Here is a 26345-nt window from a genome sequence, read left to right on the forward strand (position 1 = left end):
GTGATCATCACTCCTATCCCCCAGGCCTATGAAACACTTACTACTGCTAACAGTGTGGGCAGCCTTCTTATTTGCAACACGGACAGCATTAATGATCTAGAATTAGATCTTACCTTCATCAGGGTTACATATACAGGTGTTTTCAGAGGAAAATAGTCATACAAGTTCGACAGATGAAAACTGGAGTAAACCTCACCTCCCACTATTTTCCTCCTCCCAGAGGCAACCATTTCAGCTCTGCTAACAGATTATTTTACATTTTACTGCCAGACCTCACATGACTGCTCCTGCAGCTCTTCTTGATTTCTGACTCTTAGGATTTATTTTGCTCACAGCGTTTGGTGTGGACATAAGTTGCATTTCTCTGAGATAAACCCCTGGGTGTATAGATGTGGTCATAAAATACACATGCTTTCCGGAAAGTTGTGAGGAAATTACGTCCTTTGTTGCAAGGAGGCACATACCAGTTCTGAGGTCCACCCCACACTGTGTGTTTGGGTGGAGTTTTTCCAGTCCCATCAGTAAATGGTTGGAATAGAAGGTCTTTCAGAAAAGGACCTGGTTCCATCCCAACGCTGACCAGGCTCTGGTGAACCCTCTTCCTTCCTCCAATGAGTAGCTCTTGCTGAGGCTGAAGAAGATGAGGCCATAAGCCGGCAACATCCTAGGATCCTGGGCTTGGGAGTTTGGCACACAGCCCACACCGCAGACCAGTATTGTCCTGGGCCCCCAAGAGGGTCATCACCATGAAGACCTCAGATAGGCTGAGAGACCAGTGGAGAGCAGATGCCCTGAGAACTACTCCCTGGAGGCATGTCCAAGTCCCTCTGAAAACTAAGATGAGTAACTGCTCACCCTGAGGTTGCTTTCCTGACAGTGGTTATTTCACAATCTAGAAGCAGGAACTATTTAGAATACAGAAACTGGCTACTGTGTCACAGCCTTGTCACCCCTTCCTAGGCGCTTCCTCTTGTATCACACAGCTGGGGCCTCACTCCTCTCACAGAGCAGAGAGTCCGGGTCCTCCGGGCACACACTTGGACACAGCAAGCCCCTCAGGCCTCCAGGATGCCCATCCCTGCCTCCTGGCCCCGCCCTCCTCTCTCCCTGCTGCTGACTCTACTGCTGGGCCTCCCAGGTGAGCACTCCTTGGGGTAGAATTTTCCCTCCCTGCCCCTGGACTTCTTTTTGCCCCTGAAATTTCAGGGCCTGCAGGGAAACATGGGTGTGTCACCCTGGGCTGCACAGAAGGCCAAGGACAGGGCTTTATCTGAGCCCATGAATTTAGGGATCTGAATGGTTTCTCTGTGGGTCCATCACCAGCAGCTGGTTACCTGAGGCAACAAAACAGATGATGCTTGCCTGGCCAGCATTTCTCAGTGGTTGAGCATCGATCTATGAACCAGGAGGTCATAGTTCAATTCCCAGTCAGGGCACATACCCGGTTGCGGCCTCGATCCCCAGTGTGGGGCGTGCAGAAGGCAGCTGATCAATGATTCTCTCTCATCATTGATGTTTCTATCTCTCCCTGTCTCTCTGAAATCAATACAAATATATATATTTTTTAAAAAGATGATGCTTCAAACCGCAATAGAGACAACTTTGTGTGTTTTTACTCGTGTCACACTCAGACGTCCCTCTGTGAGAGCTGTGACTGTTACCCTGGACGTGCAGATGGGGATCCGAGACAGAGAGAGTAACTTGCCTGTATCATCATCTAATACAGCCAAGGTTCAAGTCTGGGCCACCCACTTCCGGAGCTCTTTCTCTTTTATTTTCAAATATAGTTTTATTGATTTCAGAGAGGAAGGGATAGGGAGAGAGAGAGAGAAATATCAATGTTGAGAGAGAATTATTGATCTTCTGCCTCTTGAAGGACCCCTACTGGGGATTGAGCACGAAACCCGGGCATGTGCCCTTGATCAGAATCAAACCAGGGACCCTTCAGTCTGTAGGCTGACACTCTATCCACTAAACCAAACCAGCTAGGGCCAGAGTTCATTCTTTTCACCATATTATGCTGCTTGGCTTGGCAGCAAAGCCTGTTAGCAGAAAAATAAAAAAGTCCAGAGAAGTAAACTGAAAAATAGTCATCTACTATTGAGACACTCAGCTATTCAGTTTCCGCTATTTGTACTTGCAAATGTTTGATAATTATACGTTGCATGTTTCTAATGTACCAAATATTTTACTGAGCTTTTAATATGTGTCTAATTTCATCAATCCTCAAAACAATCTGTGTCCTGTCATGCAAGGCCACACTTCTATATATACTTGTGATGCATGTTTCTATGTGTGTGGGGTGTGTGCATGTAGTTGGTGTGAGGGACTGCATACACACACACACACACACACACACACCCCACACAGAAACACAAAATTTTAGAAAACCCTTTCCCTTTTGTTCTCTTCAATCCTTTTAAGTTCACATGAAATGCACATGTACAGATGTTTAGTTCTCTCTTTCTTCAGACACCCTCGGTCCTTTCTACTTCTCCAAACTCACCCCATACCCTCCACCAAACTCTTAAGATAAGCAAGCTTCTCTCTTGGTAAAATGAGTAAAACTTTCCATCAATAAGTCAATGGATTAAAAAGATGTGGTGCAGATATACAATGAAATATCATCTGTACTAATAAAAGAGTAATATGCTAATTAGACCAGAGGTATTCTGGAAGACCATCCGGACAACCTTCCTGACAAAGCCAGCAGGGTGAAGCTGCCGTCCAGTGGTCCCCGGTGCCAACGCCTGCGGCTGGCTGCAGCCCAGGAGATGGAGAAGCTGTCCGCCCCACAGTCCCGGGCCGCAGCCAGCCAGAGAAGCCACCCGCCCCATGGTCCTGGGGGAGACGGAGAAGCCGCCCGCCTGAGGTCTGGGCACCAGCACCTGAGGCTGGCTGAGGCCCAGGAGATAAAGAAGCTGCCTGCCCTGTGGTCCTGGGCCAGCCACAGCCAGCCAGAGAAGCCGCCCGCACTGCATCCCCGGAGGAGACGGAGAAGCCACCCGCCTTCAGCCCAGGAGCCAGCGCCTGAGGCTGGCTACAGCCTGGGAAATAGAGAAGCTGCCTGCCCCAAGGTCCCAGGTGCCAGTGCCTGCAGCTGGCTGCAGCCTGGGAGATGGAGAAGCCACCCACCCTGCAGTCCTGGGGTGTAGCCAGCCAGAGAAGCCACCTGCCTCGCAGGCCTCGGCACCCTGCAGCTGTAGCCGGGGTGAAGCCACCTGCCCACCGTCTCCTGTGGCTGCAACGGCCCAAGAGAAGCTGGCCTGGGTCCCGGGTGCCTGTGGCCAGCCAGAGGGAGGGAAGCCCTGGTCCTGGGGGCCTGCAGCCGGCTGGAGGAGGGAATCCTGGGTCCTGGGTGTGGGGACAAGGCAGAGATGATTAGGGGCGATCAAGCCAGCAGGGGAGCAGTTAGGGGCGTTCAGGCTGGCGGTTAGGAGCCAGTGGTCCCGGATTGTGAGGGGGATGTCTGTCCTAAACCGGCAGTGGGACATCCTCCAAGGGGTCCCAGATTGGAGAGGGTGCAGGCCGAGCTTCGGGACCCCCCCCCCCATGCATGAATTTCATGCACCAAGCCACTAGTTTAGTGATAAAAAAGAATAAAATCTTGCAACTTGCAACAACACAGATGGACATAGATGCTATTACCCTAAGTGAAATGAGTCAGAAAGAAAGACAAATGCCATGTGATTGCATTGTGGAATCTCAAAAAACAAAAGAGAAGCAAAAACATGTATAGAGAAGAGCTGAGTTGTCAAAGGGGAAGTATGGGGGGAAGGCTGGGGAAAATAAGTAGAATTCTGTTCATTACTGTCTTGGAGTGCCTCTTCCATGCTGGATCAGGATGAGGAGGAAACAACAGAATGAAAGATACAGAGAATGCGGCTGGGTGCTCCATACGTATAAATATACCTATATCCATATCTGTATTCTCTGACATCAGTTGAAAACTCAAGGCCTTGGAAACTCTACTGAGTTATAACTTTCTAATTTTCTGAACACTCACTCTTCTCACATGCCTGTGGCATCTGACCCATGGATTTAACCATGACTCTCCTCAAATGCCTGTGGCCCCACATCCAACCCATGAGATTCCTGCTGCTTCTGTCACTGGGTGTGGAAGAGGTTGGGAGGGGCAAGTAGTTTGTGGTTTTCGTCTCCTGGGCTCTTCTGCTTTCTGCATATGCTCAATTTGCTTTTTCTCCCTGAGTCATCCGCATGGGAAACTCAGGTCTGACATAATTTCCACAGAATTACCCACCTAACACAGACTTCAGGATTCCAGGGTGGTGTTGCACTCAACAGTTCATACGTCACCGATATACTTACTGGATACCTACTATGTGCAGGAACCATTATAAGAATAAATGAGACAAAGAAGCTGCCCCCATGGAGCTTCTATTTCAGTAGGGAAATGACAGTAAACAATGGACATAATAAATATGAAAATAATATAGAATATTAGAAAGTGGTAAGTGTTAAGGGGAAAGTTAAAGTATTGTTGAATAGGAGCTTTCAGGGAGTCTGTGAGTTGAGATGTATTTTTAAAAGTGTTGTCTGGGTGGGCCTCACTGAGAAGGGGAAGTTTGAACAAACATTAAAAGAAGTTGGGAGTGAGCCATGTGCTTATCATACAGAACCTCCTGATGGGAAACAGCACATGCAAAGGCCCTGAGACTAGAAGCTTCTTGCTGTGTTCAAAGATTAAGGCTATTACTTTGAGGGAAATGTTGCCATTGTCGGGTTTTGAAGAAAGAAAGGACATGACCTGGCATTAGTTTCAAATTATTCCAGCATTTGGTGAGAATAGTCTACAACAGGATATAGAAGGAAGCAACTAGAGCACATAACAGGTCATTGCATTCATACAAACAAGTGTATTGCAACAGGACAGCAGCAAATAGAGATAGAGGGTTATGATCAGATGTGGGTGGGTGTGGAAGGGCAGATGTTGATGGGAATTGCCTTGAATCTGTAGAGTGCCATAGGTAGTACTGAGATCTCAACAATATTAAGTCTTTCAATCCATGAGCAAGAAATGTTTTCCCATTTATTTTTGTCTTTACTTTCTCCCAGCAATGTTTAGTACTTTTCAATGTACAAGCCTTTTACCTCCATATTTAAATTTACCCCTGCATATATTATGCCTCTTGTTGCTATTGAAAATGGAATTTCTTTTTTGGATTGTTCATCACTAGTGTATAGACATGCACTTGAGTTTCGTGTGTTGGTTTTTTATGCCACAAATTTGCTGAATCCTTTATGAGCTCTAATAGAGTTTGGGGGTATGTGAAACCTTTAGAGTTGCTACATATAAACTCATATCATGTGGAAACACAGATAAATTTACTTCTTCCTTTACATTTCCAATGCCTTTTATTTACTTTTCTTGTCTAATTGCTTTTTCTGAAACGTCCAGTATTGTGTTGAATATTTGTGGCAAAAGTGCATACCTGTGTCTTGTTCTGATATTAGGGGGGAAGCTTTCACACGCTCAACATCACATGAGATATTAGCTGTGGGTTTTTCATGTAAGATCTTGTGGAAGGGCGGCTGCAGGGAAAAGGCAGAGGCAGAGGCCACTTTGGATGGGCTCGGGTTCCCAGTGCCTCCCTCACCACACCCCCTCCCCGCCTCTTGCAACTGCCAAATTTGAGCCCCACACGGCAGCTGCCCCTCTCATGGGCACTCACTCACCCCCCTAACACCCGCCTGGCATCAGCAGAGCACACTCCTCACCAGGCCCCCTGCCACCTCCTCACTGGGCCAGCACCCCACACACCCCCCACATTCCCTTCCTCTCCTCACCACCACCCCACCCCACACACAGCACCGTGAGCAGCCTGAAGCCAGACAATGAGCCCCTTACCACCACCTGCACGGGCTCAGAACCAGGCTCCGAAGGCTCCCTGGAGGAGGAGATCCGGATACAGTTCTGTCTCCCTGTGGACATTAAACAAAGAGAACTCTGCCTACTCGTTAGGCATTGCAGGGGTATGAAGGGTCCCTGATCGTCGAGACCCTGTTGGTTTTGCGATCCCTGTCAGCCAGGCAGGAGCAGAAGCAGCAAGGATGCATGGAAAGGAATTCCCTTTGATCCTGAGAACCCGCAGACCCTGAGTTTGCCAAAGCCAAAACCTAGATGGCCAAGAACAAGCTCATGGCTACACCAAGTCCCAGCAGCGTCACCTCTCCCAAAGAGCACACTTCATTGGAGGGGGCCCATAGGACCTGATGGGGAAGCTCTGTCCCCATGTCCCCAGAGGGCTATCTCACCTGCTGCACTCACCTACCCAGCCTCCCCACATGCTCAGGGTCGCTGAGACCCTTCCTCTGATTCTACCCAGCAAGGATGGCAATTCCGTCAGTTATGTTAGTGCTTCAGTCTTGTTCCCACAGCTGGAAGCTCCTGCCCCCACACTGGGGAGGGAGCTGCCCCAGCTCCACTGCCTCCAGGCGGCCTGTGCAGAGATCCTGGGTCCTCCAAAGACTGTGGATTCTCAGCCTCACTCAGTGGCCTGCTTCCTGTTTCCTTTCTCTTCTCTTCCTCAGCCCTGTCTGGCCCACAGCCTCAGGGGAGGTTTCACGGCCCTTCTCACTTGGTCACCCAGGCCCCCTCTGAGGCCTCACTGGGACCCAGCAAGGCCTGATCCCCGGTCCAGACTTGCTTTTGTAGCTTCACCTCGGAGAAACAAAGCACTTGGTTTTACATCTTTTCTGGCATGAATTAAGACACTTAAACTTGTATATATGTGAGTGTACAGCTTGTTCTCACATTGTGTCACCATGGCAACAGGTCCTGGTCTTTAATGGTTTATCATTCCTGGTCCTTCTTCCGTTCCCCTCCCCTACACCTGCCCTGTTTCCCTGAGGCCTGAGCCCTGCACCCTGCAGCCCGTTCCACCGCCCCACACACTTCCAGACTGACCTCCAATGACCACCCACAAAGACAGAGTGTTTCCTTTTGCATTTCAAACCAGGGTCCTCCGCTTCCTCATTAGATGGGCCAACAACTGTTCAGAGCATCCTTTCTCTGCCCATTTTGCTTACTCGCCCCAACGCACCCCATCCCTGCCCTTGCTCCTCATTTTTTCTAAACTTGGAAATCAACCAAAAAGTGAAAGTATTTTTGTACCCTGTGTGACAAAATATTTATGCATCGTGAAGAATTTTTCATGTGAAAAAGAAAAGCTTTTGTGGACGTTTCCATATGTTTTAATTTGTTGGTTGTATTTATCATGAAAAATGTTGACTTTTGTCAAATGCTTTTTCTGCATCAAATGAGAAGCTTATGTGGTTTTTTCTTCTTCATTCTGTTAATGTGATATATTACACTGTTTGACTTTCATATGCTGAACCATCCTTACATTTCTTAAATAAATCTCAGTTGGTCATAATATATCATTCTGTTATTTTGCTGTTGAATTTCGTTTGGCTATGTTTAGTTGAAGATTATGGGATCGATATTTATGGAAGATATTGGTCTGTAGTTTTCTTATAGAGCCTTCATCTGGCTTTGATATCCAGATAAGGGTGACTTATAGTTAGTCTCAGAATGACTCTGAATAAGTTAAAAAGCCTTTCTCCCATTTTAATTTTTTTGTGGGGTTTGAGGAGGATTAATGTTAGTTCTTAAATGTTTAATGGAATTCACCAGCGAAGCCAAACAGTCTGGGCTTTTCCTTATTGGTTGATTTTTTATTGTTAATTCAATCTCCTTGCCAGTTACAGGCCTATTCATATTATTTATTTATTTGTAATTTCTTCTTAATAAGTTTTGTGCTTCTAGAAATTGTCCATTTTATCTGGGGTATCCAATATATTGATGTACAATAGTTCATAGTACACTTTTGTCATCCATTTTATTTCTGTGAAATAATCAATAATGTCCTATGTTTATTCCTGATTTTAGTTATTTGATCTTCTCTCTGTATTTCTTGTCCATCCAGTTAAACATTTGTCTTTTTTTTTTAAATCTTTTGAAGAACCACTCTGGGTTTTGTCCATTTTCAGTTGTTTTTCTAATTCCATTTGATATATCTGTGAACTAATCTTTTCTCTTTCTTTCCCTCTGCCAGATTTGGGTTAATTGGCCCCTACTTTTTCTATCATTAAATTAATGTGAATAGTTAAGAGTTAATTCATGAACTCTTCTCTTTTTAAATATATGCTCTTAACACTCTAAATTTCCCTCCAGCACTTTCACTGCATCTCATACACTTTGTTATGTTGTGATTACATTTTCATTTGCTTTAGTATTTTCTCTACTTTCCCTTGTGATTTCTGCTTTGAACTATTGATTCTGAAAGTGTTGTTTGGTTTCTTTGTATTTGTGATCATTTCATTTCTCCTTCTTGTTACTGATTTCTAGTTTCATTTGCAACCTCGTTTCCCAGTGCACTGCTAGAATAGTCCTTCTTCCACATTCAGTAACCTGTGCTGTCCTTCACCCTTGCGACAAAGCCACAGACATAGGCTTCTGTCATGGCAATGACTTCTCTAATAGTCAAGAAACATGTGTGTGTCACACAGAACAATGGCTCCCCAAAAAGGTCTATGGGTAATACCCAGATCCTGTGAATATATTACTTTATATGACAAAAGAGATCTAGGAGAAGTGATGAACTTAAGACTCTTGATCTTGAAAGATTATCCTAGACTAAGGGCCCAATGAATGAATTCGTGCACCTTGAAAGGAACTGTGGGCTGCAAAGCTGCAGTGGGCACAGGGGCAGGTCTCAGCCCATTCTCTGCGCTCCTGCCCAGCCCCTTCCACAGTGGCCACCAGTTCCCTGTCTCTCTGCAGCCCCACTCCCACCGCCGCCACTCCCACACGCTGACAGCGCCGGCCCCACTCACACCCACTGACGGCACAGAGCGATTTGGAGGACCTATTTGGGCCAGCACCAGCAGCAGATGTGTGCAATGGCTGCTGCCCTGATCACCCCTCAGGAGCAGGGGGAGGTGGAAAAGCCCTCAGAAGCAATAGGAGCCGGCATCCACCGCTTGCATCTGCTGACGGTGCTGAGCAATCCAGGCACCAGCAGCCAGTGCGAGTGGTGAGTGGCAGATCCAGCACCAGCAGAGGGTGCAAGCAGGGCCAGCGCCAGCAGCAGGTGTGGTGCTGGGCAGAACTGCAGCACACAGGAGCAAAGAATATTCAGTAACCACCAGAGGCTCACCCCAATGACAGCGATCGGCGTCCTGCCTTAGTCTGGTGGCCCTGCTCACCTACTCCACCATCCCGCCAAGGCCAATGCCTGCCATGTTCAGCATTCTGCTGCCTTCTGCTGACACCTGCCATGTTCTACACGCACCCCCTGGTGCTCATCACATGTGATAGCAACTGGTTGTTCAGTTGTTCATTTGTTCCGCCATTTGGTCTATTTGCATAGTAGCCTTTTATTATACAGGATATTCCAGGTGGGCCCAGTATAACCACAGGAGTCCTTATATAAAAGATGGCGGAAAGTCTAAGTTAGAGAAGGACAAGTGACAACAGAAGCAAGAACTCGGAATGACAAGAAGACGAGAACCATGAGAAAAGGAATGTGGGCAACTCTACACTTTGGAAAAGCATAGGACAGGGCTTCCAGATGACATGCAGCTCAGTTAAAACCCACAAATTGGCCCAATTACATTAATATGGAACTTCTGACTTCCAGAGCTATAACATAATCAATTTCTGTTGTTTTAAGACACATACATTTTTGTAATTTGTAAAGCAGCATTAGTAAACTAATAGAATGTAGTTATGCATAAGGGAAAAAACACTTTTACTTCTTATTTGAATGACATGTTCTTGTGCCTTGGGGGCTCTGCACATCATGTCATGTACCCAGGCTGATGAAGTTGACCCCATCATGACATGTGTGTCTCCGTGAAAGCTGAAGTTGATCCATACAGCTTCCTGCAGTTAAGTGCATATCCCACAAACCACAGCCACTATCTCTGCTCACAAATTAGTGATCTGAAGCTGTGCCAGGGTCCCACCCAATGGTGAACTGCAGAAGTGACTCCTCATGAGGCCAGAAAGTGGACAGCCAGGAAACTAGGGGAACCATGACACTTCCAGAGAGGACTCAGGGCTCAAACCCACTCTTTGCCACATCACTGAACCTCTCTGGGCCTCAGTGTCCTCATTTGCAATAGGCTCACATTACAGGTTGGTTGTGAGGTTACAGGTATGACACATGCAAAGTGCTGGGCTCAAGAACTGCTCAGCGTGTGCACTCAGTCCATGAAAGCTGTTGTTGATAAATACTGACCGAACCCACAGGCTCCCACATGGAGAATAAATAACTGCTCTGTGCTTCCCTCCAGGAGGGGCAGGTGAGGAGCTGCAGGTGATTCAGTCTAAGACGTCAGTGTCCATCAGGGCTGGAGAGACGGCCACTCTGAGCTGCACTGTGACCTCCCTGACCCCCGTGGGGCCCATCCTGTGGTTCAGAGGGACAGGGCCAGGCCGGGAGTTAATCTACAGTTTCAGAGGAGGCCACTCGCCCCGAGTAACAAGTGTTGCAGACGTCACCAGGAGAGACAACATGGACTTTTCCATCCGCATCAGTAACCTCACCCCAGCAGACACAGGAACCTACTACTGTGTGAAGTTCCGGATTGGAGTTGGTGATGACATGGAGCTCAAGTCTGGAGCAGGCACTCGGCTCAGCGTGAATGGTGAGTACAGGGGGATCCTTTGTCCCTGGCCTGTGACACAGTCAATAAAGATGCCTGTTGTTCTGTGAACAACTAAGAGTCAGGTGCGGAGGTGGGTGCTTATAGTCCTGCTCTGATTCATGGTCTGATTTCACCGTCTGCAGATCAGGGAAGCTGAGGCCTGGAGATGTCATGCTATTTGCTCAGCCACCACGGCTGGTCAGTGGTGGGAAAAGTCTGGAACCCCTGCTTGTCTGGCTCCCAGCCCTGGCCTTTCAATCCAGTCAGCCCCTTGGTTGCAGGGATGAGGGAACTGAAGGGCTGAGAGACTTGCCCATCACAAGGCCAGACCTCACCAGCCTCCAGAGAGTGCTCCCCTCAATGTGGCTGAGGCTCCTCCTTAGTGACACCCACTGGGCACCTGCTCTGAGCCAGACTCTGTGCTGGGTGCTGAGGCAGCTGCAGAACAAGGCAGGCAACAGCTCTTCCCCTCGAAGCTTCGTTCGCTTCCCTCCAGTGGGAGAAACTCACTGAGGGCAGGGAGTGGAGAAGGTGCTGCTCTATCTCAGCCTCAGAAACATCACAGGAGAAGGAAATCCTGGGAGGCCCAGCCTCACTGTTCACTCTGACAGCCCCGCTGGGAGGAGATGCCCAGAAGTGCGCAATCACTGTGGGTCTGCCTGGGACCCCCCTTTATTCCAGAATCCCAGTCACTGTAAAGAAGCCTCCAAGCAGAGTTGGGCGGTCTCAGAATGTTCCTCCCCCATGGAAGAGGCTCTCCATGTGGGAGACTTAGGGGTCGTCCCATTGAGGCAACACCGTTCTCATTGAGGGTGTTTTACCAGAGGCCCAGGATCCTGAATGCTGGACTGTGAGCACGCAGGGACCTTTACACCATCCAGCCTGACTCCCCAAGTACAGAGGGGCACCTGAGGTCAAAAGGTGACAGGGCTTTGCCCAAAGTCACACGGCCAGTGAGTGAGATTATTCCAGAACCCCATCTGATTTTACCAACATTTTCCTGCTTCAGATATAGATACTATATCCATCAAAAAGCCTGGTGAATGCAGGCAATGAATTAAAGTTCAGTACAGCACACCAGCACCTCTTATTTTCACTGATACCCAGAGCTTCACATGCCCCTCACTCTCACCCTTTGAGGCCCAGGTGATGGGGAACCTCTCCCTACCTCCAGCCATATCGCCCCAAATCCAGCATCCACATCAGCACCTAGAGCTGCCCCTCCTTCAACAGCTGCCTCCCCTCCAGCCTGTGGAGACAGCATCGTTCATTCACTGTCTTCTGTTGATGGATGTGAGTTGTTCCCAGCCTTGGGCTATTCACACAGTGACACAGGATACCCTTGTCCATGGGTCACCCTACTCAGAGGGAGGCGCTCACTGGAAGTGGCATTGCTAGGTCACAGGGTGCGTGCATTTTAATTTGTGTGGGTATTACCACATTCCCCTCCTAGACATGGTGGCAACGAAGTCTCCACACAACTCCTGGACACAGACAGGGAAGGTGGCTTATCCTGAATTACATGTATTACTAAGTTACCAGACTGTGTCCCTTGCCAAGGCCATCACAGGTGTCAGTGGCTCGGTCACCACTCAGAACTGCTGCCTCCTGGTAGAGAGCTCGTTCCCCTTCCTGAGCTACTTGCCCAGGTGATGCCCTGGCTGAGAAAGCAGGAGCTGGGAGAAGTTAGGGGTCATGTCTTCATGGTGGCATTTACTCCCACAGCCAGTGCTGAGAGGGAGGGCCATGTGATGCCCCTTAATTAGATGAGGACACTGATGCTCAAAGAGGGAACCCAAATAAGCACGAAGGGGAACTAAGACTTACACCTCAAGCAGCAATAACTCAAAGCCCCTGCTCGCTGCAACCTACACTGTGCTTGTCAAAGTGTAGAGAAAGCTCCAACCCTTTTCTTAGAATCGTGCATTTTTATGTTCCTCTGAAAAAAAATTTTTTTTAAAAGAATCCTCAGTGGAGGCAGGTCTAGGTTTCCAACTGAGATGAGACAGACCCTCAAATGCCCCATGATATGGCCTGAAACTATTCCTACAGGACATTGCTCTGCCTGTGGAGGCATCCAGGAGGCCTTTCCCTGCTTTGTGGTGTTTTCCTCACTGAGCAGCCGCAGGAGCCGCCTGGCTCAGTGGCCTGGACAGAGCAGAGAGGGGTCGCTGAGCCCCAGCACCGCCGTGGGCAGCATCCCTGTCTCTGCAGACTGAGGGTGAGGAGGGGGCATTTCCCAGAGGGCCCTGCGGCCCCAGTGAGCAGGAGCTCATCCTCTGGACTCACTGTCAGGAGCCCTTTCTCCCATTTGTTGCTGCAGGGCCCCGGCCTGGGCACTGGAGGTCACTCCTCCCTGGAGCAGGTGGTGGTCAGGGTCAGGCTCCTGAAGGTGGGCACTGGCTCTGCTGATGGACGTGAATACCTGGGAGGCCACAGGAAATACCTCTGGGGCACAGGAGTGGCTGAAGGGACAGTCCCTTCCTTTCTCTCAGTTTCAGTTTTCCCATCTCTAAAATGGTGATGATCATGGACTCCTTTTAGGAGAGTAGAAAGGATTTGAGGTGTTCTGTCTGAATCACCCAGCACAGAGTTGCACCCCCAAATCAAGGAGTTATGTCAGAGTCATGACCCAGTTAACTTGGCTGGGCCGCAGCTCCTCACCTGAGAAATTGTGTAGGATAATATAATACCAATAAAATCACTGATTAATCAAATATTGATGATATAATCCAATCTGCCTTTATAGAATGTTTCAGATGAGCCTGTTGAGAGGACAGACCCTCACTGAGCCACGGTATTGTCACCCGACAGCTGTGTGCTCTGGGCAAGTCTCTGTCTCCCCCAAGTCCTGTTTCCCCACTTGATGAAGAAGATAATCTTCGCTCCATTCATGGGTCTGTAAGGATTAGAGACCAGCTATGAACAGCCAGTGCACAAAAATGAGACTGGCCAGGAACTCTGTCCCTGGGCCCAGACTGTGGGAAATCATCTGGAGGGAAAAAAGGTGGACTTTGAACGCAGGCCTGGAATTGCTCATTGGCCCTGCCCCTCACTCAGAGTTCACCTCTGGAACATGAGTGTCCTCCTATGTAAGATGAGGACAATGACACCCCCAGCATTAATAGAAGGATAACACACAGTATACGAGAAGGTTTGACAGTGCCACATGCTTGTGGTTAGTGGTGAGAATCACAGTCATGTTCATTGTTCATTATGTTCCTTTTACAGCCAAACCCTCTCGCCCTGTGGTATCGGGCCCCACAGGCAGGTCGCCTCCTGGGCAGACAGTGAGGTTCACCTGCAAGTCCCACGGCTTCTCCCCCAGAAACATCGTCCTGAAATGGTTCAAGGATGGGAATGAGCTCCCAGCCTCCCAGACCACCGTGGACCCAGAGGGAGACAGCCCTCCCTACAGCGTCTCCAGCACAGCCAGGGTACGGCTGGCCCCGGGGGATGTTCGCTCCAAGGTCATCTGCCAGGTGGCCCACGACACCCTACAGGGGGACCCTCCTCTTCGTGGGACTGCCTACTTGTCTGAGGCCATCCGAGGTAGATGTCCCTCACACCCAGCCCAAGCCACACCTGGCCCCTGTCCTCCCAGCCTGCTCCTCCCCCTGCTCTTTGCTCCAGAGTTTTTTTCCTGGAATCTAATTTCTGACAATCCTTCCCTTCACCAGGCACCTAGATGTGCCCATCACTCACCATGTTTAATGGCAGCTGGCAGGTGAACACCCACCACTGTACTTGGTGTTTTATCTACTTTACCAATAGCAACTCCAATAACTGAGCACCTACTAGAAGCCAAGCTCCTATGTGCTTGGCAATTTTATTTATTTTTCTAGTTATATTTCAACTTCATGGCAGGCTGTGCTTGTTTACTTTAGTCATATTACTCTCACAGGAGCTGCGAGTCCCTGAGCACCTACTGTGTGCAGGCTCCTGTGCTTAGTGATTTCATTCATATGAAGGAGCACCATCGGTGTCTGAGCACCTGCCCTTTGAGATCCCCTTACTGTGGTGGGTGATCTGTGTCCCATGAGGTCAGAGCTGTGCCCTGTGCTGTTTCAGTTCCGCCCACCTTGGAGGTTACCCAGCACAATGTGTCAGAGAAACAGAACGTCACCTGCCTGGTGAAGAACTTCTATCCCCAGCGCCTACAGCTGACCTGGCTGGAGAATGGGAACACATCCCGAACAGAAACGGCCCCGACCCTCATAGAGAACAAGGATGGGACCTTCAGTGGGAGCAGCTGGCTCCTCGTGGACCTGTCTGCCCACAGGGAGGATGCGGTGCTCACCTGCCAGGTGGAGCACGATGGGCAGCCGGCCGTCACCAAAATCGTCATCGTGGAGGCCTCGGCTCACCAGAAGGACCCAGATGAACCCTCTGGTGAGTCCCCCACTTTAACTGACCCACCTCTGAATAAATTTTATACTTTTACTGTTATAAGGAGTAATTCATGCTTATTACAGAACAACCTAGAAGTCTATAGATAGAAAGTGACATTTTGATGTGAGCCTCTCTCCGGAAACCCCACACTCCATAGTCAAACTGGTAAGAGTTTGGTACATGCTTTATAGATCTTTTCACATCAATAAACATTAAAGAAAGAAGGAGGGCGGGAGACCATCCTGGTCACAGTGTCCTGCCTCTTGCTTTCTTCACCTGACAGTCACCCCGTTCATTGGCCATGTCAGCCCCTGCCTCCTCCGGTTCTTTCTAACCCCATTCTCATCTCCATTCCATCCTTGTTGTTCTCAACTGGACCAGGCACCCAGGTGGCATTGAATGGTCACAGCATGGGCCTCCGTAGTCTCCTATTTATGACAGTGAAACAGCAATCATTACTACTGCTCACTGAACAATTCCTACATGCACATTTCAGTCCTTTAAGATCTTTGTTGCAAATTCCAGTCTTTTAAGATCTTTGTTCCGTCACCCACGTTAGGAGTTTGGAGTTTTGCAGAAGGGACTCCGGGAGCAATGGAGGGGTGTTGTGAAGACCGCTTGTCATAACACCAAGTAATTGGGCTAAACTAATTGGGGTAATCTGAGTCCCAGAGGACAGGGCCTACCAGCCTATAGAACACGTATAGGATAGGGACATGTTCCTGCTCAGTTGGGCATTCCCATGGGCCTAGAGAGTCCCCTTTTCTGTGAACAAAACATGTCTTATTTCTCCCTCATGTAACATCAGGAGGGGGTTGGGTCAGCTTTCTAAGAGTCTTTACTCTAGAAGACCTTTCAAATGCCCGCATTCCTCCCAACAGGTCCTATGCTGTTGTCCTCATCTGCTGGGTCCATGCTGGGCCACCCAGTGTCCATGTCCCTGCCTGCTGGCAAGTAAACACAGAAGGAAAGGACAATTTCCCTTAAAAGAAGAGATATATAGAAGTTGCATAAATGTGTCCACTCATAACTTAGTTGTGTGTGCATATCTGGTTACACGTGAAGTCCATAATTGTGCTGTCATAGGATTAAAGACATTGGTTTTTCTACAAAACCAATACCTTCACACACAATAAAATTAAGATTAATTCCCTAATATCATGTAAAGTATTGCACATACTGAAACTCCCAAATTTCTTTAGCTGTTTCTTTGTGTTCCAAAATTGGCTTCAATTCAAATATAAACACTTGGTAAAATCTTCTTGTGAAACTATGCAGGCCTTCAAAATTCTTTGGGAGAATTTTCCATTGTAATTCAACTTCCTTAATACTTTAGAGCAGTGGTCAGCAAACTCATTAGTCAACAGAGCCAAATATCAACAGTACAACGATTGAAATTTCTTTTGAGAGCCAAATTTTTAAAACTTAAACTATATAGGTAGGTACATTGTTATTAACTTAATTAGGGCACTCCTATGCTGGCCTTTGCTAAAAACGTCCTCAATCTGATTGAGGTACGTTCGCTGAGGTCGACCCCTTCCAACTCTCTCATCCACACTCGTCTTGTATACTTGTTTCGTCTATCTCAGTGGTCAGCAAACTCATTAGTCATCAGAGCCAAATATCAACAGTACTTCCTCAAAATAGATTCGCCCAGGCCGAAAACCGACTTCTGGGCCACAGAAGTTTCAATCGCACCGTACGTGCGCACGTGCACGTGGTATTTTGTGGAAGGGCCACACTCAAGGGGCCAAAGAGCCGCATGTGGCCCGCGAGCCGCAGTTTGCTGACCACTGCTTTAGAGCTATACACATTATTCGTTTCATATTAAGCGAATTGTGGTACGTTGTGCTTTTTGAGGAAGTTGTCAAATGTCTGCCTGTAGAGTTGGTGATCACACTCCCTCATTATCCTTTTGATGTCTATACGATGTGTAGCGATATCATGTTTCATTCCTGATACTGGAAATGTGTTATGTCTTTCTTATTCTTTATCAAGCTTGCTGGAAGTTTTGCATTGTGTTGATCTTTTCAAAGAACTTACTTTTTCTTTTATTGATTTTCTCCATTAGTTCTCTGTCTTCCATTTCATTGATTTTACTTATTCTTTCTCTATAATGTTTTTATTCTATTTGCTGTGTGTTGGTTTCATTCTTCCTTTTCTGGTTTCCTGGGGTAGAAAGTTAGATTACTGATTTCAAACATTTTGTGTCTTCTAATGCCACACCTGAGTTGCCTCCTTGACCTTGGGAGTTAGGACAGTGCAACCTATGATGCCTAATGCCAGGGTTCCTCCTCCAGTCCTCAGGTCCTGAGCCAGAGCCTTTCCTTCCACCTCTCACAGCCCTCCTATGCTTGTCCCAGCTGCTATCTCTAGGGGTCAGAGTTGTCGTGAACAGGAAGAACAGGAGAGGGGAGTCTCTGGCATCTTGTCTGGACCACCTTGGGTTTGCATTTTAGTTTCTGTCCATTTCTGAGGCTCAGACCATGGCTGTTAATTACTTCCTGCAGCTCTCAGCGTGCCTGACCCAGCACACCTGCTAAGCACTGAGGCTGGAAATGGATTTTTGTCTTGTCTAGGTTGATGAGCGGGAGCAAAGTGCAAGATGCCCATGTGACCCTCTGCATTGGGATGCCACAGCCTATCCCAGCGTCTGGTGGTTCAAGCCACTGCAGACCTGGCCAATGGGCTTGGCTTGAGGATGTACAGCATTTTGATCATTTTCATGGTCTGGGCTGTTTTACAATATTTCTAGGTGAATGAACCTCCCTTCCATCAGGATAGCATTATCCACATATGTTAATGCAGATTTATGCTGTATGCTTGGTTTCAATAGTGGGAAAAATATTCAGAGTTCTCAGATTTTTCAGTTCTTTTAATCTTTTAGAACTCTAAATTCCCTCCCCACCATTTCCTTTTCTTTTCAACACTTCTTTGCCACAAGGCACTTTTTTTCCTTTTTTTCCCTTTCCCACAGAAGGAGTGCACTTTAAATTGTGCCTGTTCTTTCCATCTCATTTGTCCTTTTATTTTTTTAAAATATATTTTATTGGTTTTTTTACCGAGAGGAAGGGAGAGGGGTAGAGAGTTAAAAACATCGATGAGAGAGAAACATCGATCAGCTGCCTCCTGAACACCCCCTACTGGGGATGTGCCCACAACCAAGGTACATGTCCTTAACCGGAATTGAACCTGGGACCCTTCAGTCCACAGACCGACGCTCTATCCACTGAGCCAAACCAATCAGGGCTCATTTGTTCTTTTAAAATGTCCCTGTCTTGCCCAGCCTCGGTGGCTCAGTGGTTGAGCATCAACCAATAAACCAGAGGTCATGGTTGGATTCCTGGTCAGGGTACATGACTGGTTTGCAGGCTCGATCCCCAATAGGGGGTGTACAGGAGGTAGCCAATCAATGATTCTCTCTCATTATAGATGTTTCTATCTCTCTCTCTCTATCTTGCTCTCCCTTCCTCTCTAAAATACATAAAAACATATTGAAATCTTATATAGTAAAAGCATAGTATGCAAATTTTCCCCTCGACCCAAAGTACGCCCAGAAGTTTGACAAGGGGGTAGGGCTACTGGGGGAAGGGAGGGAGTACCCCGCCAGAAGCCGCTAGGGCCCCTACCAGTGCACAAATTTCATGCGCTAGGCCTCTAGTCCTATCTAATAAAAGAGAAACATGGTAATTAGCCGCACCTCCGCTACCCTTCCCATTGGCTGATCAGGGTGATATGCAAATTAACTGCCAGCCAAGATGGCGGCCGGCAGCCAGACAGCTTGAAGCGAACATAAGGCTTGCTTGCTTCAGTGACGGAGGAAGCCAACATTCCCCGCCTGCCGCTGCCAGCCTCTGAGCTTGCAGTTTAAGAAACATTGTTACAAATATAGAAGCTAAACAAAACCCCAAAAACCTGCTTTCAGCCAGCAGGAATCTCAGAGCTGGTGTTGAAACAGTGTTTTGATTATAGAACTCAAACAAACCAGATACCTGCTTTCAGCAGCCGAGGCCTCAGTGGGGACCCCCACCCTGAAGGGGGTGTGACCAGCTGCAAACAGCCATCAGCCTTTCACCCAGGCTGGCCAGGCACCCAAGCGGGACCCCCACCCTGATCCAGGACACCCTTCAGGGCAAACCAGCCGGCCCCCACCCGTGCACCAGGCCTTTATCCTATATAGTAAAAGGGTAATATGCCTCCCAGCACTGGGATCAGCGGAGCCGCGAGGCCTCCCGGCACCGGGATCCGAGTGACATGGGGCAGCGACCAAACACCCTGATCACCCTGCGGCTCTGTGACAGGGGGCAGGGCCACAACCTCCCTATCCGCCCTGCTCTGTTCGTGACAGGGGAAGGTGCTCCAACCCCCTGATCGGCCCTGCTCTGTGGGTGATAGAGGGTGGCGCCCCAACCACCCCCCCCCCCACGGGCCCTGCTCTGTGTGTGACGGGGTAGAGCCATAACCTCCCCATCGGCCCTGCCCTGAGTGTGACAGAGTGCGGCACCCAACCCCCTGATCGGCCCTGCTCTGTGCGTGACAGGGAGGAGCTCCCCAAACCCCTGATGGGCCCTGCTCTGTGCATGACAGGGGGGAGCTCCCCAACCCCCTGATCAACCCTGCTCTGTGCGTGACAGGGTACGGAGCCCCAACCTCCCTGATGGGCCCTGCTCTGTGAGTGACAGGGGGTGGCGCCACAACCCCCCAATTGGCCCTACCCTGAGCGTGACTGAGGGTGGCATCACAACCTCCCGATCCGCCCTGCTCTGTGCATGATGGGGCGGCGCCCCAACTCCCCAATCAGCCTTGCTCTGAGCCTGACCAGGGGCTGCACCTAGGAATTGGGCCTGCCCTCTGCCACCCGGGAGCAGGCCTAAGCCAGCAGGTCGTTATCTCCAGAGGGGTCCCAGACTGCAAGAGGGCACAGGCCGGGCTGAGGGGACCCCCCCCCCCCGAGTGCACAAATTTTTGTGCACCGGGCCTCTAGTGTATATATAAAACAAAACGACCCTGCCTCCTTGTATGAGGTTCCTCTGACCACTGAAATACATTAGCACACATTCAGTGCCTTAAAACAACACAAGTTTATTGTCTTACATCTCCAGAGATCAGAAGTCTAATATGGGTTGGCAGGACTGGATTCCTTCTGGCTTTAGCAGAGAATCCATTTCCTCACCTTTTCCAGCCCCCAGAGATTGCCCACACTCCTGGGCTGAGGGCCACCTCACTCTGAGCTCTGCTTCTGTCATCACAGCTCCTTCTCTGACTCTCCTCACTGCCGATTGCACTGAGTCAGATCTTTGTGTGTGAAAATGGCTCTGCTTGGAAAATCCAAGACAATGTCATTTCAATTCTTAACTTAATCAGTAGACTAGTTCCTTCTTCCAGGAAAGGTAACATATTCACAGACTATGGGGATTCGGAGCCAACCTCTCGAACAGGCACACTTTAACCTTTTCCAGTGACCTGTGCTCTGACCTGCGGACACTTCTCAATGTGTCAGATGCAGGGTGCATTGAGTGTTGGTGGTGGTGATGTTCCCAAATAGCCCTCAGGCGCCTTTGCCAGCTGCCCTCCTCCTGGTGGCTGAGTGAGGGTGGGATGGCAGCCTCCTGGCAGAGTGTGCACTAGGATTTGCTGGTTTTTCTGTTTTGACTCTTAACTGTTTTGATGTTTTCTCATTTTTCTTTTCTAGTAACAGGGAGAGCCAGTTGTGTGTAGAATTTAACTTCCCTTTTGTGTTTTTCCTTGGGTTTGGAGAGGCCCTATTTGGAGACCAGTAGCTGTGCTGCTGCCATTGTCCTCAGCAGCCAGAAGGGGACAGAAGATTGTGAGCGCAATAGCCCATAGGTCCCTCTCTCAGGGTCCCTTCTTTCTTCATCAGGCGCTACCCTTGCTGAGCAGGCCCATTGACCTGGAGAACTCAACCTCCTCTCTAGCTCTGCTATGCCTAGAATGATGTCCTTGGCCCACATCTCAGCTTTTTCTGCCCTCTGCCTCTTGAAGAAAAGAATCTGCAATGCCATCTGGTGGCTCACACTTAACTTTTACCTTGTAATTAATCACGCTTAGCTTTTCACTGTTTTTCTCCAAATTACTGATGTTCCAGCAACAGCGATCCAATCTTACAGTTGTTATGATGACCATTTGCCGACTCCTTTTAAAATTCTTAAGCCCTATGTATTACCTCTACAGAGACCTGGCCAGAAGAATAGCTGTGAGAGCTGTGCAAATGGAGGGGAGGGTGCTGAGCCTTTAGGCTCCCAGTCCAGCCAGACCTCTGCCACGGTCTGCCCACTAGGGGGCGGTGCAAACGTGCCATTGAACACTCGTCCACTGAGGGGGTGTCCCAGGGAGCTTCTCAGTTGAGGATTGCCGTTCTCCAACGCCCACAGGAAATATGGCGCGGCCTCCAGTGCCCTTACAAGGATTATTTATTTATGAGAAACCATTGTAATTTCCTTATTTTTTTAATTTTAAAAACAAAAACTTCTTGTTGTAAACCTGCAGATCCGCATTTCTGTGTCCAAGAGAAGGATATCTGCTGACATGGGGACTGGTTCAGGGTGGGCTGGGTGGCGGTGGAGTCTCTCCCAAGCTTGTGACCCCATTTCCTTGAGCCACCAGGAGCTTTTGAGGCAGCTGGTCTCGTGAGGCCAGGCCACTGTGGGTTCTCCCTCAGCTCCTGAGAACATGGGGTCACCCAGCCTTGTCTGGGGCGCCATCCAGGTCTGCCGTGCGACCCTCTCACTGAGAAGCCTGTCTCTACTCCTCTGATTCCCTGTTCACTTTCATTACTATGTCTCCATGGGGTTGGACTTGTCCTCATCAATAAGGAAAAGGCTCAGTGTCATTTGATGGAAAAAAGGATGTATTTTTCTAGCTTTGAATCTGCACTAATCTGAGCCCTTGTTAACTCTCTGAGCCTCAGTTTCCTCATCAGAATGAGAGTAATACTACCTGCCCCATAGGGTGTGAGGACCAAGTCAGTACATCAGGCGCCACACTATGGGTCACTGAGTACACATTCTGCCCACCACCTCCCTCAAGGAGGACGACTCCGGCAGCCTACTCACGGGGTCACTGAGGATAAAGAACCCTTTACCTGATTGCTGCCTCAAGCGGGAGCCCATGGGTTCAGAGTGGTCATGGGTGCAGGTAGCCTCAGATGCAGTGAGTAGAAGACTCTGGAATGGTCTCCTCTAATGGCTTCCCCTGTCCCTTGAATTGCAGGCCCAGCACTGTCTGCTCAGGTCTTCTTGGCTGTCCTCCTCGGCCTCCTAGGCTGCAAGATGCTGCTGATGGTTGGTGTCTCTGCCATCTATGTCCACAGGCAGCGGAGAGCCCGACTGTAAGTTGTGGGACAGGGAGGGCAGGCTAACGTCTGTCCCAGAGGAGCAGGTCAACAGGAGCGGTCAGCCCACAGGGTACACACGGTGAGGGCCCAGGTGGAATTTAGACAAGGTGACACCCCTCTATTAATACTGGCAGGAGACTTGCAGGTGCCTTTAAGAGATTCCTACCTCCCAGGAAATGTCTGGCGTCCTGTAGGAGGCTGACTCGGTGGTTTTTGAAAGGTGTTCACAGAGTCTCAGGGCACCTGCAGAAGAAGTGGGCAGAGGAAACCGAACAAGACCAACTAGGTGGGCGGTTCCCTTGGAGACCACATCTAGTTGACTTGATGGCCGGGGATCCTTGGGCAGAAGGAACCCACATTCACAGTAATGTTGACAAGTGCCAGTCAGCTGCTCTGATGGCTATTCCCAGACTGACGCTCTGTGTGACAGAGGGGAGGGATGGGGAAGGAGGACCAGGACCTGAGAGGAGGTCTAGGGGCACAGTCCGATGCCAGAGGCCGTGTGTCCTCTCATGACTGGCATTCCTGGAGGAAGACAGCCCAGGACATAGGAGACACGCAGGGAGCTTTTCTTGAATGTTGAACAGGTAATTACAGGCGGACACATTTCCCACAGCTCCTTCCTTTCTCCCCTGTTACACGCCACTCTCAGTTTTTCTTCCTCCTTCTTTCCACGAAGGGCCCAGCCCAAGAAAAAAGTTGACTAAAAGCTTCTGTGGACCCTGCTCCAAATGCCTCCCCACCCAGAACTGCTGCCCACAGGCTCCTGCTCCTTCTCGTGGCCCCTGATGCCCCAGAGCTGGGTCTTCACACAGGCTCCTCTCAGACACACAGACAGAACCCAAATTATCGCAGCTCCGTGATCCCGTACACATGACTCAGATGGGATGGAGTGGGAGACGGGATGCTAGGAATTGAGGGCAGTGAAGAGACGGTGACCTCAAGTGCAATCACACCTTCAGGAGTCACCACTGACCTGGAAGCTGGAGGAAGAGAAAGCAATACTATGACCAAGTTCTGCAATTTGATAGTTTCCTACTCACATTAACTTTGCCATTGGTTAAATAATGGGTGTGCCTTTAAGAACTCTTTGTGGTTGCCCTTTAAGGATGTTATGTAGCTAAGGTACAGTGCTTTCAGGTAAGTTGAGGATTCCTGAAATATTTCAACTGAGAGCTGGGGCAGGGGGCAGCCCCGTGTCCTGGCTGTGCCAGTCTGAGGTTGTTCTTGTTGAGCTGAAGGAAGAAGAGGCAAGAGGATCTTCATTCAAATGTCACACACTCTCACTCTTCATGCCTGTCTCAGTAGATTTTCTCAGGTTTTTTTTCATGTATTGTAAAAAAAAAGTTCCTCTCAAAACACACACACGTACACACACTCACACACACACACACACACACAATTCCAAATTATCACTGTTTAGGATTATGTATAGAGATATTAAGTAATTTTTCATAATAGGTACTCAATATAGCTTGAATAAATAAAGAAATTAAGTATTTTCTTTCTGTTTTCTTGGTATTAAAATACCCTTTCTTCTGTGGAATGGCCTTTACATTAACTGGTAGCTGATATGAAAATTATTTTTCTTTCTTTTTATTTTCTTTTTTTTTGTTAATCCTCACCAGAGGATATTTTTTTCCATTGATTTTTTTTAGAGAGAGTGAAAGAAAAAAAAGGAGGGAAGAATAGAAAGAGAGGGAGAGAGAGAGAAAGAGATCAATGTGAGAGAGACACACCAATTGGTTGCCTCAAGCCCCACTCAGGGCCAGGGATTAAATCTGAAGTCCAGGTACATGTATTTGACCAGAAATAGAACCCAAGACCCTTCGGTGCTCAGGCCGACACTCTAACCACTGAGAAATACTGGCCAGGGCTGAAAATTATTTTTCTTGATAAATATAGTATATAATTGCTTTACAAAAAAGTTTTTACCTGGAATGACTAAGTGTAGAATCTCTGGACGAGACAACTCATTAAGACCAGACACTGAGTGAGATGTGCTCAAAGTCCTTTAGACAAATCGCAGTGGAGAAGTTCCCTCTGAGGTCTTATAGGCATAAAAACGTGGGTTCAGATACTGGAAAACACATACCAGCTACGTGAGTTTGAGCAACTCACTAACACTCTCTGAGCCAAATTCCTCCCCTGTAAAATGGGAATCATGCTACCCCAAAGAATTGTGGGGCTAGAGAGGAGAGAGCAGTCTATGAGCGCACACAGGGTCTGGAACAAGACTGTGTGTGATACAGACGCTTTCTTCCTTTGCTCATTGACGAACTTTCACCCTCCGTGTTTTCCAGCTCGGTGAAGTAATCACACCGAAAGCTTTTCCAGGGGCCTGGCTGCCTGAACACGTTCTCAGACTTTTCTGGGGAAAGTTACCCGACTTTTAGTCTGGCACCTGCATCCACTAATCTATTGGAAGAAGCAAGATCCACATTTGCTTCAGAGTTGGGCACACGCTTGCTAGCATGGGCAGAAACTGGAACAAACCCTAATGTAATGAAAACCAATCCCTAATACTAAACCACACCTAACAGTTGTTGTTGTTGTTTTCAGAAGAGAACAGCAAGACCCCCCACAGTGCCTATGGACCACCGGGTCAGACTGGTCCCAGAGCCATGCAAAGGTGCAGAAAGCCAATTAATGACTCCACCAACCCCGATGGATGGCCGAAACCAACATTTGCCCTTTGCCAGAAACTGTGTGCAGATGCAGGGGGCTCAGGAATTTTCACTTCGCTGGGGACCTAGATCTCAACCAATCTGACCCCACCCTCTAGGAACGCCTTCATACCTTCTATCACCTTTCCCATTCCTTCCCTTAGGTGACTTAGTTTCAACATGGTCCAATCAAAACCCCTGATTATAATGAACACATATGCAAATTTCTCCCTCTCATTAAATTTGCTCTGAGTCTGTAGTCTAGGGCATGGGAGGAGATGGATCTGAGTCCTGTCTCTGTCTCCTGGTTTGGCAGCTGGACGAATACATCTTTTCTCTATGAAACGCTCTTGCCTCATACTAGGCTTCTCTGTGAGCTGGGCATCGAACTCATTGACTGTGTTGCTACATCATGACCTGAGAAAAATAAGGTCCTTTTTCTTTAAAGCAAAACCAATCTGGTTCAATATACTGACTTAGGAGACACCTGACCTCACCTTTGCCCACAGAATTACTGAAACTGCAGCTACTAAATGCACAATCCCTGAGAAAGAAACCCAGAAACTAGCTGAGCAACTCCCAGACCTTGGACACACACACCAAAATCACATCTTAAGCAAATAAAAAAGATGAGACAACCTCAGGCTGTTACCTGACACAATCTCTCCATAAACCCCACACCTGGCACAGTGACATACAATCGGGGGTGACGCACAACTCCCAGCTTCTCCTTGAGGAGTGGGATTCAGACCCAACATTGAGCACCCCCAATTTTAAACTTCCCCGTGTGGGATGAGCCTCCAAATAAAGTATGTCTGAGAGCCAACAGGACTTGAGTCCACAAGGTCCAAGGATGACAGAAAAGCAGCAGTTCTCAGTGGCCTGTGAGGATTCCCTGTCGCTAACCCCCAGGTCTCACCAGGAGGCAGCAGAGAGAAATGCCCAGCGCCCAGTCTTTCCCTGAAAGAGGCCTATTTGCTTCTCATAAAGGCTGCAGCTGAGGGTCAGCTTCTCATCTAACACACGTCAGGGGCCCACCATCCTCTCCAGAGCCAGGGAGCTGAGAGGGCGTCAGGTCCACATGCTCCCTCTGTGGCCCCAGGTGGCTGGTGCCTCCCTGAGAGCAGCTTGTGCACAGGGTGAGAGCCCTGACTTGCGGCTGCTGCTCAGGGGACGCTCCCCTTGAGCTCCTGGCTCTGGCGGCCAGTGGGGCTTGTGTTAGTGGGGCCCACGGGATCGTAGAAAACAAAAAGCCA

General features: G+C 48.7%; 1 protein-coding gene and 1 pseudogene across 1 annotated transcript; both read left to right on the forward strand.

Moving 5' to 3' along the window:
* Positions 1 to 1003: 1003 nt before the first annotated feature.
* LOC102432210 (signal-regulatory protein beta-1) lies at positions 1004 to 25313 on the forward strand. Its single transcript, XM_014456407.2, has 6 exons — positions 1004 to 1138; positions 10324 to 10677; positions 13909 to 14229; positions 14749 to 15069; positions 22300 to 22417; positions 24986 to 25313. Exons 1-6 carry the CDS (start codon positions 1069 to 1071, stop codon positions 25071 to 25073), a joined length of 1272 nt encoding a protein of 423 aa, XP_014311893.1. The 5' UTR covers positions 1004 to 1068; the 3' UTR covers positions 25074 to 25313.
* Positions 2775 to 6377, forward strand: LOC111826190 (annotated as a pseudogene).
* Positions 25314 to 26345: the final 1032 nt, after the last annotated feature.

Source organism: Myotis lucifugus, unplaced genomic scaffold (genome assembly GCF_000147115.1).
Source record: "Myotis lucifugus unplaced genomic scaffold, Myoluc2.0 scaffold_60, whole genome shotgun sequence".
NCBI lineage: Eukaryota > Metazoa > Chordata > Mammalia > Chiroptera > Vespertilionidae > Myotis > Myotis lucifugus.

Bases quoted from the DNA above. Each gene is read 5' to 3' on its own strand.
- LOC102432210 (XM_014456407.2), top strand. From the start codon at position 1,069: ATGCCCATCCCTGCCTCCTGGCCCCGCCCTCCTCTCTCCCTGCTGCTG. The intron at 14,230-14,748 runs GTAGATGTCCCT...GTGCTGTTTCAG, and splicing joins CTTGTCTGAGGCCATCCGAG to TTCCGCCCACCTTGGAGGTT. The intron at 22,418-24,985 runs GTAAGTTGTGGG...TGTTGTTTTCAG, and splicing joins AGGCAGCGGAGAGCCCGACT to AAGAGAACAGCAAGACCCCC.